At 36.1% G+C, this 14573-nt stretch overlaps 1 protein-coding gene across 2 annotated transcripts in view; it reads left to right on the top strand.

The window, feature by feature from the left end:
• Positions 1-14573, top strand: part of CEP78 (centrosomal protein 78) — a 30288-nt gene that overhangs the window by 6205 nt on the left and 9510 nt on the right. For both annotated transcript variants that reach the window (XM_053656513.1, XM_053656512.1), the window contains exons 5-10: positions 1329-1503; positions 3887-4000; positions 5289-5353; positions 5638-5749; positions 11974-12109; positions 13312-13357. In XM_053656513.1, the coding sequence (XP_053512488.1) occupies positions 1329-1503; positions 3887-4000; positions 5289-5353; positions 5638-5749; positions 11974-12109; positions 13312-13357 (648 nt within the window). The remainder of the gene's footprint in view (positions 1-1328; positions 1504-3886; positions 4001-5288; positions 5354-5637; positions 5750-11973; positions 12110-13311; positions 13358-14573) is intronic.

Below are 14573 nucleotides of genomic sequence, written 5' to 3'. Positions count from 1 at the left end.
AAATAAAGCTTTCTGTCTTTTTAGTTATTGAAAACATTTATTGTGATACTATGAAGAGAGTTTATATTATTACAGCCTTCAGATGACTTAATTAAATATTTATTGTTAACTGCTATAATTTATAAACAAATAAAAATCACTACCATAGCGTTTTGTGAATGTAGTTTTTAAAATAACGCTTTAACAACTTTACAGTGATTTTAATTATTATACTTGGGCCTAAACCTACTTACTAATAATTTAACATGTAGCCTTTTTTACTAGGTTGATGCTACAGCCCTGGGGTGGGCAGACTGGCTGGTGAGCCAGATGTGGCCCACCCGCCGCTGTCTGTCCTTACCTGTTGCGCTGAGTAGTTGCAGCTGAAACTGTGTAGCCCACCAAGCTAAAAACGTACCTTTGGGCCTGTACAGAGCAAACCCACTTGGCCCTGATATGGAAGACGGCAAAGAGCAAGGATTCTGAAACCAAATGGCCTGGGTGCAAATCCCAGGTCTCCCATTTCATAGCTCTTGACTATAGACAAATTACTTAACTTCCGTGCTTTGTGTGGATTAAATGAACTAATTTTGTATAAAATAGTGGCTGGCACATACTAAACACTATGTAAGTGCTTGCTGTGATTTCCGCTGTTGCTTTAATAAGTTATTGCTAATAGAAAAACAACACTAATGATTTTTTGTTTATCATTCATAGAAACTGAGTCTTGTTCTTGAAGAATGTAGTAAGATTTCTTTCTTTTAAAGTCAGTTTTTTCTGTTGCTAAACTTTATTTTATGAATAGAGAGAGCTTATAATATGTCTTTCAGACAACTCATGTGGGTAAAAATCAGACCATCAATTTTCTAAGGCATGTCAGACTGGCTTTGCATATTCAAGGCCTCTGAAGTTGGTATGCATACCCCAACTAGTATGTGAGATCCACTGGGTTACAAGGAGAAAATATTGGAACCTCTACATTTATTTTTGCATCATTTAAAAAATATGCCCAGTACAAAATGTACATAAAATATATGAACAGACTTTCATGTATATAATTTATTCAGATACGGAAAATAAAATTCATGGAATGGAATTGAGTTGTCAGAGTTTACATAACTAACCAGCAGCAGGTCATCCTGCGGCTGAAGTCTAACTAGTCACTAGCAGACTAGAACCTGGGTCACAGGACTCCTAAACCACAATCGAGTGTTTAGCCTTTCCAGTTGAGTCTCCTGTAATATATGCTTGGTATGTGTGTAAATCTCAAACAGAATAAGCCATACTCAGTATGCATACCTTGCTTCCTTATTCAAGCTACTTAATTCCATCTTATTAAACCTTTGAAGTATCAGACCATGAGAAGACATGAAGAAACCTGGGCAGAGAGTCTTCGTTATAGGAGACCTGATCTCGACTGTATGGCCGGCTTGAGGCGCATCACTTTGAATTGTAACACGCTCATTGGTGACTTTGGTGCAAGTGCTTTTGCAGAATCTCTTAGTGAGGATTTATGGCTTAGAGGTAAAAATATTGCATCTTTTAATATTAAAAGTGTTTAGCTTTTTGGCACAATACTATTGTCTTGTTTTACCTTATTTTTATTGTTGACATTATTACAGATGTCCCCATCCCCCAACCCGCCCTTTTCCTACCTCCCCTCAGCCCCCGCCCTCCCTCTCCCTATGGCCACCACCACACTGCGGTCCGTGTCTGCGTGCTGTCCATAAATGTTCTTTGGCTCATCCCCTCACATTCTTTCATTCAGTCCCTCCCACTTCTCTCCCCTCTGATCGCTGTCAGTCTATTCCCTGTATCCATGCCTCTGTTTCTATTTTGTGTGTTGGTTTATTTTGTTGATTAGATTCCACATGTAAGCGAAATCATATGGTAATTGTCTTCTCTCACTGGCTTATTTCACTTAGCATAATAATCTCCAGGTCTATCCATGCTGTCACAAGAGGTAAAAGTCCCTTCTTTGTATGGCCATATAGTATTCCATTGTGTAAATGTACCAGCTCTTGTTTATTCATTCACCTACTGATGCCTGTTTGGGCTATTTCCAGACCTTGGCTATTGTAAATAATGCTGCAGTGAACATGGGGGTACATATATTCTTCTGAATTGCCGTTGCAGGATTCTTGGGTTAGATACCCAGATGTGGGATCACTGGGTCAAAAGGCGGTTCCAGTTCTAGTTTTTTGAGGAAACTTCATACAGTTTTCCACAGAGGCTGCACCAGTCTGCGTTCTCCATTTTTTCTTTAAGCTTTTACTGTGCTTTTAAGCTTTTTTGAAGAGTTGTGTATATTCTTTATAGAGAATATAAAAATAACAAGAAGAAATTACCCCTAATTTTAATAATACCCAGACATAATCATTGTTCATTTTGGTATATGAACTTTCAGTCTGTACAAGTAAATTTTTTATAAATTTACTTGTACACTTTTATGAAAATAGGATCATAGTGTACCTACTGTTCACATCTCTGCTTTTTGCACTAAATGACATATCAGATCATGATATGTCGTATCATGTCATATCATGTCAAGGTCTTCATTATACTGATATACAGTGGTTTAATCAATTCTGTGCAGTGAGATTAGACACTTTGTGTTCTTTCCTGTCAGAAACTGTGTAGTGAGCACTCAGTATATACATATATCTAAGTGTGACGTATTTTTAAGACTTTAGATGGATGCTGCCACATGGCGGCCAGGGTTGCTTGTCTGTGTGTAGTCTGCCCCGACGGTTTATGTGAGGCCTGCTCCCTCGAGAACACTGGCTTATGTGGCTTTTAAACATGGTAAAGCTACAAAAATTAGTACCACCATCTTTTTTAAAATGCAAGTGGGATTACTTGAAATTTTATTTTTTTAACTTAGTGAAACACCTTAACAAGTCAGTAAATTTGCATCTACTACATTATCTTTAGTGACTGTTCAGAGTTTCATGTACATAAATATGCCATAGTATACTTACCTTATTCATTATCAGTATGGCTAATTGGATAATTATATTCTGTGTCCATTCTTCTGTGGTAAGAGTTTGTAAGTGTTACATCATACTCTTTGAGATCCATGTATCTGACTTCTTATTTCTATGTGTCATGAGGTTTTGAAAGACCAGTTATTTTAATGTAAGGATATACACAACACTTTTTTTAAAGGCTCATATGATAGTTTCCTCATATGTATACTTTTTATAGCAGAGCTTTTATGATGATACCTTTGGTTTAAATCAGTAGGCTGTGTTGCCTCAGAACTGCAAGTGTTCATGATCATTCATTCTGTTCTTGGACCTTGTTACTGAGAGTTCTTGACTGTCATTCTTTCATGACAGGCTTTTAGTATATTTAACATGTATTTTATCATATAGTCACACATTCTTTGGACTTGTCATTATTTGCATCCTTAAACTTTTTTCTTTGTCTTTTTTGTTCTAAACCTAATAGTTAATACATTTTTTAATTATTTTCCCATTTTAATTAGTTTCAAGAGTAAATTGGAGCTCAAGATCGTGATGAAAAGAGCTCAGTCCGGTTGCCGAGCCTTCCCAGTTATTGCCTGTGAGAGCTACACTGCCACTAGCGTCCTTACTGATATTATCTGCACTTCTCTTGTGGATTTTTTGCCTCATGAGTTATGTAGAGTTATTCTTCAATTCTAATTATAAAGCAGTCTGGGTGATTACTGAAGTCAGGATAATCATGGCACGTCCAAGAAGACTTTTTTATTGGATTATGTATTTTGTGTGCATATGCTTTAAAAGTTGTTTTCAGTTCTTAATATTAAACACCGACCATGACTAGCCTTGTGCAGGAATTGCCTGTGCATGAATAAGTGAGAGCTGACTGTATGTTAAACCTGTACAGAACCAGCACGTGACCTTTTGTCTTTCGTCACTAGCACTTGACCTGCAACAGTGTGGCCTCACCAATGAAGGAGCCAAGGCTTTACTAAAGGCCCTTGAAACCAATGGAACTCTGGTCATCCTGGATATAAGAAAAAATCCACTCGTTGGTGTGTCTCCACATTTTTTTGTTAACAAATAGCAAAGCAAAAAGAATTCATTCATGTATTGACAGTTGTTAAAATCTAATGTATTTACTTTTCTAATCTTACACTTTTCTAATACAAAGTCTTATTCTCATGGAACTTAACATGCTAGTGGAGGAGTTTGGGTAAAATTGAGTAAGCAAATAAGTAGTATGATTTCATGTAGTAATAAGTGTAAAAATATCTTAAGGTAAGGAGACTGAGGGGAGCACATAGCACTGTAGTAGATAGGTCTGTCCGGGGACAGTTCTACTGGAGAAGTGACAGTTGAGGGGAGGAGACCCGAGTGGGACACGCTGTGGAAGATCTGGGGAAGTGCATTCCAAGACAGCAGAGCATTGAGTATGTAGGCATGTAGGTAGCAGGGTGGATGGAGTAAGTAAGGAAAAAGGAGGAGACAACACAGCTCAAGCACTGAGTGAGGGAGAGCATGATGTGCAAGGTCGGGGAGCTATCCTTGAGGGTCTTGAAGGCCAGAGTGAGGATGTGGATTGTTCTAAATGAGCAAAGTTTTGAACTGGAAAAAGGCCTGATTTGGAAAGCATTTCAACAAGATAACCATGGTATACAGACTAGACTTGTGGGGGGATAAAGAAGTGAAACAGGGAGACCAGTTAGAAGGCTGTCAATAGTTGTCCCAATAAGAGAAGGTTATGGCTTACCTTAGGTGGAAAGTTGGAGCTGGTGAAAAGTCATTGAATTCTGACTGTGATTTGAGGGTATAGCTAGTAAGACTTAGAGATGACCATAATCACGAAGGTGGGGAAAAAAAAGACTTGGAGATCAATTAGGTGTGGGGTATGAAGGAAATAGTACTAAAGAAACAAATCCTAGATGTTTGTGTGCAACTAGGTGATACCACTTACTGAGAAGACAGGAGCTGAGGAAAAGAGCAGATTAGAGGGAATGTCGGCACTTTGGTTTGATGCTCAGGTGCCCCTTAGGTATCTAAGTGTCTGGACAGTACCTAGACTCTGCCTTCTGTCCAAAGGTATCAGGAGTGTTTAGATTTGATCTTTGCTGCTTCCAAAATAATAGCCATCGGGGCCAGTGTGTGAGGTCAAATACTTTCATGTTAGGTTTTTGAGGAAGAAATTAGACTACTCAGAGGCAGGAATAGGTATACAATTACATTATGAGGGTTTTATATTTAATTTTATGGGGAAGCAATAATTGATTGGCTTTTGTTTTTAAAAAGGAATAGCCACTTACTGGGAGACAATTATTATAATTTCAATTTATTTTACTTTAGATCATTCTGTGTTGAAAGCGGTTACCAAAAAAGTTCTCCAGAATGGAAGGAGTGCCAAGTCAGAGGTATAACATGATTTACTTCTTAGGCCAAAAATGTCTTTTATTGATTGTTTTTCTTTTTTTTCTAATGCAATAGAATTATCAAGGTAGTTTCTACCATCGTAAGTTGTTAGTCAAATGAAATGGCTTTTCTGTTTTTGAAATATTGTGTGAGTCTTTCATTTGAAGTCTCAGAAACACAGATTGTAGACTTTTTATTAGCTTAAAATATCTTTATAATTTCTGCTTAAGACCAAACCCTCATAAGTTACCTTTTTCTGAAATGGAGTATTTCATTCCTTTTCCAGTATCAGTGGATGACTTCTCCATCAGTAAAAGAAACACTCAAAACTGCTAAACAGAAAAAGAGAACTATAGTTCTGGGAAGTGGTCGGAAAGGAAAAGCTACTATTAGAATTGGTAACCCTTTTTATGTTGGCGTTTTCAGGGCCAGTAGAACTTATACTTGCATGTATTCTGGTGTGCTAAACTTAAAGTCTCCTCTTCTTGTATATTTATGGTAACAACTAGTATTAACTGCATGTATTTTAGGGTGACTGTGATTGTTCTAATGCACATTATGAGAATTTGTGGACTGTAGAAATGATGAATTTAAGCAGGAGATGCTAATATTTTTATTTTTTAAAATTAACTAATTTTCTTGTTCTTCATAAAAAGTTTGTTATATATATATTTGAATATATTTCCTGCTTGTTTATTATTTCTTTTTTTCTCAATAATTTTATTTAGTTATTTTTCAAGTACAGTTTTTTGCCTGTTTCTCCCATCCCAGCCTCCCCCCACCCCGTGCTCCCCACCTCCCTCTCATTTCCACCCAACCCCCCCAGTTCTCATCCCTGTGTCCTTCATATTTGCTTCTCCAAATCCCTCCCCCTTTTACCCCTTAAATTCCCTTCCCTCTCCCCTCTGGTCACTGTCCCCTTCTTCTGTATTTCAGTGTCTTTGTTTTTATTGTGCTGGCTTGTTTGTTTTGTTGTTTAGCTTCCTGTTAAAGGTGAGATCATATGGTATTTGTCTTTCAACCCCTGGCCTATTTCACTCAGCATAATGCTTTCCAGTTCCATCCATGTTGTTGCAAAGGGTAGGAGCTCCTTCTTTCTCTCTGCTGCATAGAATTCCATTGTGTATATGTACCACAATTTTTTGATCCATTCATTTACTGATGGGCACCTTGGTTGCTTCCAACTCTAGGCTATTGTAAATTGTGCTGCTATGAACATTGTGGTGCATAGGTTCTTTGATATTATTTCTAATACTTTACAGTTGAAATTTGGGGAGCACTTAGTTGACAATTTTAGCATTGATGTTTTTGATTGGTGATTTTTAAAAAATAATTATTCTTTTGTGCTATAAGAAACAAATTTTCTTTCCAAGTTCTAGTTTTACCTCTTACTCTCTTTTTCCTTGGATATTCCTATGTAAAGTTGTTGAGTGAGTTATACCTTGTTTCTTTCAATGAGTAAAAAAAAAAACTTAGTGTATATATACTCCTTATAAAAGAATGCTGCAGACAAGCTTTTTGCCCATAGATGGAACATTGTAAAAAACATTCTTTAAATTTTTGTTATAATTTATATTTAATTTTTCAAATAATACTTATACTGAATTTAAAATCAAGCCTAAAATTTTGTATCCAAACATAATTTTAAAAATCTTATGAAACTGTTGAACAATGGCATGTTTCATATTCTTGTGAACATATTAATTTGATATAATTCAGTTCTGATATTTTTGTATTGTTTCTAAAAACACCTTAACTTTTATTTCTAGAACAAGTATCTTTAGTTACAAATACCCTTCTTGTGTGTGTGCGCAATGAGAGTGAATGGCAGATTGAGGTTAGTTAAGCAAAATCTAATATGAATCTGACCCTTTATTGAGAGTAAATTTACATTTTGAAACAGTAAAACCATAATGTATATTAAAAAGAAAGTGAAGTAAATGTTTTGTATTTATAATCTGCCAATTTTCTAGAAAAGGTTTGTGGTGATTTTCATTATATATCAGGTATGTGAAGATCACCAAATAATTACCAACAAATACTCTTTTATTTGGATGCTACCTGAAAAAAATGTTTAGAGTGAAATGTTTATCGATTTATTTGTTTGTAATATACACCCCATCCCTACTTTACGGCGAGGGAACTAGAGATCAGGTCTGGACAGTGGTGTGCCTCAGCAGAGGCAGGACAGAGGTTTTGCTGACAGGTCTTTTGAATTGCTTATTTATTTATTTATTTATTTATCTTTTGTAATTAAATTTTTTTTCTATTACAGTTTACATTCAATATTATTTTGAGTTAGTTTCAGGTGTACAGCATAGTGATTAGACAATCATATGCTTTACAAAGTTCTCCCTCTGGTATTTCCTGTACCCAGCTGGCACCATGCATAGTCATTACAATATTAGTGACTGTATTCTCTGTGCTGTACTTTACATCCCCTTGATTGTTTTGCAACTATCAACCTGTACTGCGCAGTCCCTTCACCTTTTTCACCCAGTCCCCTAACTCCTTGCCCCTTTGGCAACCAACCGTCTGTTCTGTGTCTATGAGTCTGTTTCTGTTTTTGTTTGTTCATTTATATAGTTCTTTTTTTTTAATTGTTGTTCAAGTACAGTTGTCTCCATTTCCCCACCACCGCTTCCCTCCACCCCAGCCATCTCCATTTCCCACCCTCAATCCTAACCCCCTTTGGCTTTGTCCATTTGTCCTTTATATGTGTTCCATGACAACACTTCCCCCTTCAGATTCCACGTATAAGTGAAGTCATATGATATTTGTCTTTCTCTGATTGACTTACTTCACTTAGCGTAATAACCTTGGTCTGCGCATGCTATAGCAAATGGTAGGATTTTGTTCTTGTTTATGGCCAAGTAATATTCCATTGCATATACATACCACAGCTTTCTTATCTACTCATGTATTGTTAAGCACTTGGTTTACTTTCTTAGGTTAGCTATTATAAATAATGCCACAAAGAACATAGAGGTGCAATATATTTTTTTGAATTAGTGGTTTGAGTTTTTCTGAATATATACCCAGAAGTGGGATTGCTGGGTCATAAGGCAGTTCCATTTTTAATTTCTGGGGGAACTTCCATACTGTTTTCCATAGTGGCTGCACTAGTCTGCATTCCCGCCAACACTGTTTGAGGGTTCCCTTTTCTCTACACTTGTTTTTTGTTGATTTACTGTTGATAGCCATTCTGACAGGTGTGAGAGGAAATACCTCATTGTGGTTTGAATTTGCATCTCTGATGATTAGTGACATTAAGCATTTTTTCATGTCAGTTAGCCATCTGTATTCCTCTTTGGAGGAGTGTCTATTCAGGTTCTTTGCCCTTTTTTTTTTTGTTCTGCTTTGTTTGATCCTAAATCAATAACATTTTTTTTCATTGCTTTTAGAGAGAGAGAGTAAGGGAGAGAGAAAGAGGGGGAGAAGCATTCATGTGAGAGAAACTTGATTGGTTGCCTCCTGTAAGTGCTCAACTGGGGACCAAACCTGCAACCTAGGTGTGTGCCCTGAATGGGAATGAACCTGTGACCTTTTGGTTTGTGGGACATTGACCAACCAACTGAGTCACACCAGCCAGGGTTTTGCCCATTTTTTAATTGGGTTGTTTGGTATTGTTTTTTGTTTTGGGGGGGTTTTTTGTACTGAATTGTATGAGTTCTTTATAAATGTTGGATATTAACCCTTAGATTGTTGATGGTTTTCTTTGCTCTGCAAAAACTTTTTAGTTTGATATAGTACCATTTATTTTTTAATTTTGTTTCTTTTACCCAAGGAGATATATTAAAGAATATGTTACTAAGAGAAATGTCCAAGATTTTACTGCCTGTGTTTTTTTCTAGGAGTTTTATGATTTTGAGTCTTATATTTAAGTCTTTAATACGTTTTGAATTTATTATTGTGTATGGTGTAAGAAGGTGGTCTAGTTTTATTTTTTTGCTTGTTCAGTTTTCCCAGTAGCATTTATTAAATAGGCTATTGTTACCCCATTGTATGTTTTGCCTCCTTTGTAAAATATTAATTAACCATACAGATGTGGGTTTATTTCTGGGCTCTCTATTCTGTTCCATTGACCTGTGTGTCTGTTTTTGTGCCATAACATTGCTGTTTCAATTACTATGGTCTTGTACTATTGGATGCTACCTGAAATTTTAAAAAATTGTTGTTTGATTTAATACCACTGAACTGTACACTTAAAAGTGGTTAAGATCGCCCTAGCTGGTGTGGCTCAGTGGATTGAGCGCTGGCCTGTGGGCCAAAGGGTCACCGGTTCAAATTCCCAGTCGGGGCGCATGCCTGGGTTGCGGGCCTGGTCCCTGGTTGGGGGTGCAAGAGAGGCAACCACACATTGATGTTTCTCTCCCTCTCTCTCTCCCTTCCCCTCTGTCTTATAAATGAATGAATGAGTGAGCGAGTGAATAAATAAATGGTTAGGATGATAAATTTTATGTTTGGTGTATTTGACCCCAATTTTTAAACAGGTTTTATGAAGGTATTGATTTTGTATGACAATGGAAATAAAAATAAAAAGCACTACTAATTCCATTACGCTATCAAGCAATATTGACATTTTCATTTTTCCTCCTTTTATCTATAAACATAATTCCACATTGCTTAAATATAATTGGCCATCCTTTTTTTTAAGTCTGTATTAAATTAAATTTTATGTGATTTTTAGTTATACTTTTTAATGCATTCACAAGGCTTCATTGAGTATATTGAGTTGATTGGTTAATTTTAATTGTTGAAAAATTAGAAGTAACCTAAATATTAAGTAGTTTTTTAAAAAACATCTTCATAAATACAAGGGTTTTTTTTACCATTAAAAGACTTGTTTTTTTTTTTATTCTCCATTATTAACTTGTTTGGTCAATAATATTTAAGTAATAGTTGTTATGAGTGTTTTATTAAATCCAAAGAAATCTTATGATTTGCCTACCAATTTTTATTTCTAAACGGTGATATTTTAGTAGTCAAATAGTATATACAAAGAAATTGAGATTTGAGGTATCACACTAATTATATATTATTATTATTAAAAGTTTATATCATAAACTTTTATATCATAAAAGTTTTACACATATAAAGTCTTTATATGTGTAAAGATTTTTAAAGTTGGTGTTTTTATATAATATTAGAAGTAGAAATATATATATAAAATACTTACACATTAAAAATGTTAGGAATTCTACAATTTTAGTAACTGGTGGTGTAGAAGGACATCATGGAATGAGACTAAAACAATTTTTAAAAATGTTTTTCTTAGCGTGATTAAACAGAGTGGACATATGACAGGTTTATGAGCTTACTGAGCTATTTTGAGAGTAATTGTATTTCTTGGGGTTTTTGTTTGTTTGTTTTTGTGTTGCCTCAGTCACGTGGAGATGTGGAGGTAAGCCAAACCCGCGTCTGGCTCTGTAGTGAGACCCAGGTGAGGTTAAGTGCTTGTGCACTGCGTCACATTCCTGTTGTAGTAGCATGTGCAGAAAGGAAAGAGGGATTTTACTAGAATATTTTTTTCTCCTAACAAGATAAATCTAAATTCTTTTGGTTTTAATTATAAATATATTTGTATTCATTTCTGAAATTAAAGGAAAAGGTATACACATATAAACCACATACAACATTATTAATAATTAATTAACAAAAACATAATACAGTAGGTTGGACCGAGCTTCTGTATAGTTTGAGAGATAATGTGAATTTTTCCAGAGAAATCACACAGGATCATGTGGTTATCAGTAAGCTACACTGAAATATTTGTCCCATATGAATCACATTTGCCTTATTTCATACGCCACTCTAATCCTCCTAATGTGGATCTTCTGTAGTGAAATAGGTTTGAGGGATAGATGTAACTATTTTAACAAACCTATTTTTCTTGTTTTCAGTGACAGTGAAAATATTTAAATGTGAAATTTAACATATGGTTTGTTCTAAATAAAGTATTAACATGTAGGCTACTTTTTGCTGCCAAATACTTCATATAAAGATACTTGACTCTTTAGTGTTAAAATGTCCAGTTAGTCTCCACATTTCACTCTTTTACCTGATGGGTTTTATGTCTTTCACATTTTCTACATGAAATCAAATGAGCAATGAACAGACTTATAGGAGAAAAACATTGATTATACCACCCAGGAATTTTCAGCCTTGTAACTTGATCATTTTTGCATAGGAAAATTAATCTTAAGTTGAAATTTTGGTCTGTTCAGGAGATTCTGTTTGGCAGGAGTCATGGCTATATCTCTATCTTTGATATTCAGAAATGCCAAAGATATTCTAATATTCAACAAACTGAGTGTTTATGCATGGTACATAAAATGTACCATATATAATTTTTCAATTCTTGAAATATTTTTATTTACTTTTGCATATTCTGTACATTTCATTTATTTTAATTAAAATACTAACCTGTTGCCATGGAGAAGTTATATTTTTAAATATTTCCGGCTTATGTAAAACATTTTTACAAAATGACCCTGTCTTTAATGGCCTTAGATCACTTTATGGGTCATTTGTATTGTTTTGAAAGTGTGCACATGGGATCATTGCTCTGTAGACCCTGAGTGCATCTTGAGTCTTTCTTGTAATGCTTTTTCAAACGCAGGACTGGCCACAAAGAAACCTGCAAATAACGGAAGAAAACACTGCCTTAGTAAAGAGTGTTACGCCCCTGAGCCTCTACCACCTGGTGTGTCTGGTTTCCTGCCTTGGCGCACTGCAGAACGTGCCAGAAGGAACAGGTAGAGTGTTTTTACTCCCTATCTCGAGTCATTCAGAATTCTTTATTTTGACACTTCTATTAATGTGGGAGGTCTCCGGCTGTTTCTCTAGTGGATAAAGATAACTCACACAATGGTTTCTGATTAATGGACCTTGAAGGAAGAAAAACTAAAGGTAATTATAATTGGGAGTTTCAAAGTTATTGCTTGAGTGTCAAAACAGATGTCACCCAGTGGGAGTCAAGAGGAGACTAAAATTATTTCTAATGGTGCGAATAAGAAGTTTCACTTAAAGGCTGACATAGGTGAGCCAAGCCCTACATCCCAGAAGTGGGACTTTGGAAATGCAGTAGTGGGAGAAAAGACATTTTAAGCATGGAAATAGTGTAGTGCGGAATGGATAACAAGTATGGATTAGACTTAATCTGACTCAGTCAACTGGCATTACTCATCTTACTGAGTCACAGTAGATGTAGCTAGTTTTAGCTGATTGTTTACCCAAGGAATAGCTGTTTATAGTAGTTTTTGTCATACAAGTGTAAAAGTCTTTAAATTGTTCAACTATAATTGCAGTCTTGTCAATGAATCAGAGTACTAGCAGTTATTTTCAAATGACTTGGTAGTATTCAAGAAATTGGGAATTGACAGATTTTTAGGAAAACAGCATTGATTTTAAACAGGACTTGAAGTAGATGCTCTGAAAAATGTTAAATTGCTCACGTTAAATTAATCATGTGAAGTGATCAGTTATACCTCGTTGTCTCCATTGGACCACTGATTATACTGTTTTGCAAATGGTAATGTAGATTATTAGTATATAAACTGCAGAGCTGCAGCCCCAGTCTTTGCACATAGTTTTATAACTTAGTGGTTTTATATCTTCTTCCAGAGACACTTAGTAATCTCAAGTCCATCCTGGTCATAAGGAGTAAATTAGAGAGTCGTTAATATTACCAGGCAAAGAAGTAAGACTGGAAGGTTCAGTCACACCCTGAACGCAGGGACTGAAGGTGCATCTCTGCAGCTCAGTTACCACACAGCCAGTCTGCTGGATTCTGTCGAAATTTTCTTCATGGCAGAGCCTGCCAGCTCCTCATTTTGAACTTACATATTTTTATACAAAATTCGATGTGGATATTATACATAATCGTGACAAGTTTTATTAATGGGTTAACTGATGTATTTACATTAAAATATAATTTAATTTGTTTATATCTCTTTAGGGGTTTTCCATTGATCAAAACTCGGGATTTATATAATCAGTTCCAGGTATGTAGTTATTATACTTGCAATATATCAGGGACTGAAGTGGGAAAGGTGGAAGGTCATTCTCTGCTTTTAAACAGGACAGAACCGTAAACATTTTTCCCTTCCTGAAGTGAATTGATTTAAAAGTCAGGTCACTCTCCCAGTGCCACTCTGTGGTTGTGTGGGTGTGGCACACACTGGCATCCCTGTGGTTTCCTCTGTACACAAAGAGGCCGTTTTTGTAGTCCCTGAATCAGCTGTTGCCCAGGGAAATGGGTGTGGCTGCCATTACTGACCCGATGTGCGGAGCTGTCATGTTCAAGAATTTCCTTATGTTTTCAAGAAATACTGTCTGGGGGCTATATAAGTTCCAAATCCTAAAGCCAAAACAAAGCAGCAAATCCCCAAGCCTCTGCCCTCTCCAAACACTCCCCCACTCTCACCATGACCACACGGAATTCCTTTCATGCTGCCTTGTGATCTTAGAACAAATGAGTCCTGGACTGAGACAGGGGCGCCCTGGCTGTCCGTGCTGGCCCCGAATGCCAGGAAAAGGGCTCGCCTTGTCCTGCCCCTGGGATCTGCCCACACTGCAGGGTTCGCTGCTTGTGATGTTTTAGCACCTTGTCCCCTGCGCAGTTATGTAAACCCAGCATGCTCCTTTTTGGTCTCTACACTTTTCATGGGTTTGCAACCAGGTCTGTTTTTTAGTTTTGGATCTATCGTGCTGAACAACATTCCAGTGGCAGTGAAACTTGACAGAGGAGTTGCATTAGTATTACACAAGTTTTGGCTTGAGGATGTTGGAAGATGAGGCTTTGATGGGTTACTTGTAATTGTGTGTGGGCATGTGATTTATTTTTTTTAATTTTAGTGTTTGGCTTTTTAATTAATTAAAAGTCTTTTCTATCAGTCCCCTCCTGATGGATTTTCCTTCTAAAATGACATTTTTTTCAGACATTGTGTCGAAGGTGGAGAATAAATTTCTCATCTGCAATAAAAAGTTGATCTGAGGAAAAAGTGTTTACCCTGGCCCCTCCATGGCGTATGTGCAAGATAATTTAATAAAATAATATAGATAATTCTAAATATTAATCCTAACCATGTATGACAAAATTCTGTACAGGAACACAGCAAAAACAAGTTCCTCTCATTTCCTTTGTCATTGCTTATTTTAGACTAAGGGATAGTGAAAGACATTTATAAATAATAACTTGATAACTCAGATCACTTTTTA

The sequence above is a fragment of the Artibeus jamaicensis genome, unplaced genomic scaffold (assembly GCF_021234435.1).
Source record: "Artibeus jamaicensis isolate MK-2021 breed Jamaican fruit bat unplaced genomic scaffold, CSHL_Jam_final scaffold_1964, whole genome shotgun sequence".
Classification (NCBI taxonomy): Eukaryota; Metazoa; Chordata; class Mammalia; order Chiroptera; family Phyllostomidae; genus Artibeus; species Artibeus jamaicensis.
The sequence above is the reverse complement of the archived record's forward strand: the minus strand, read 5'-3'. Positions and strand labels throughout refer to the sequence as shown.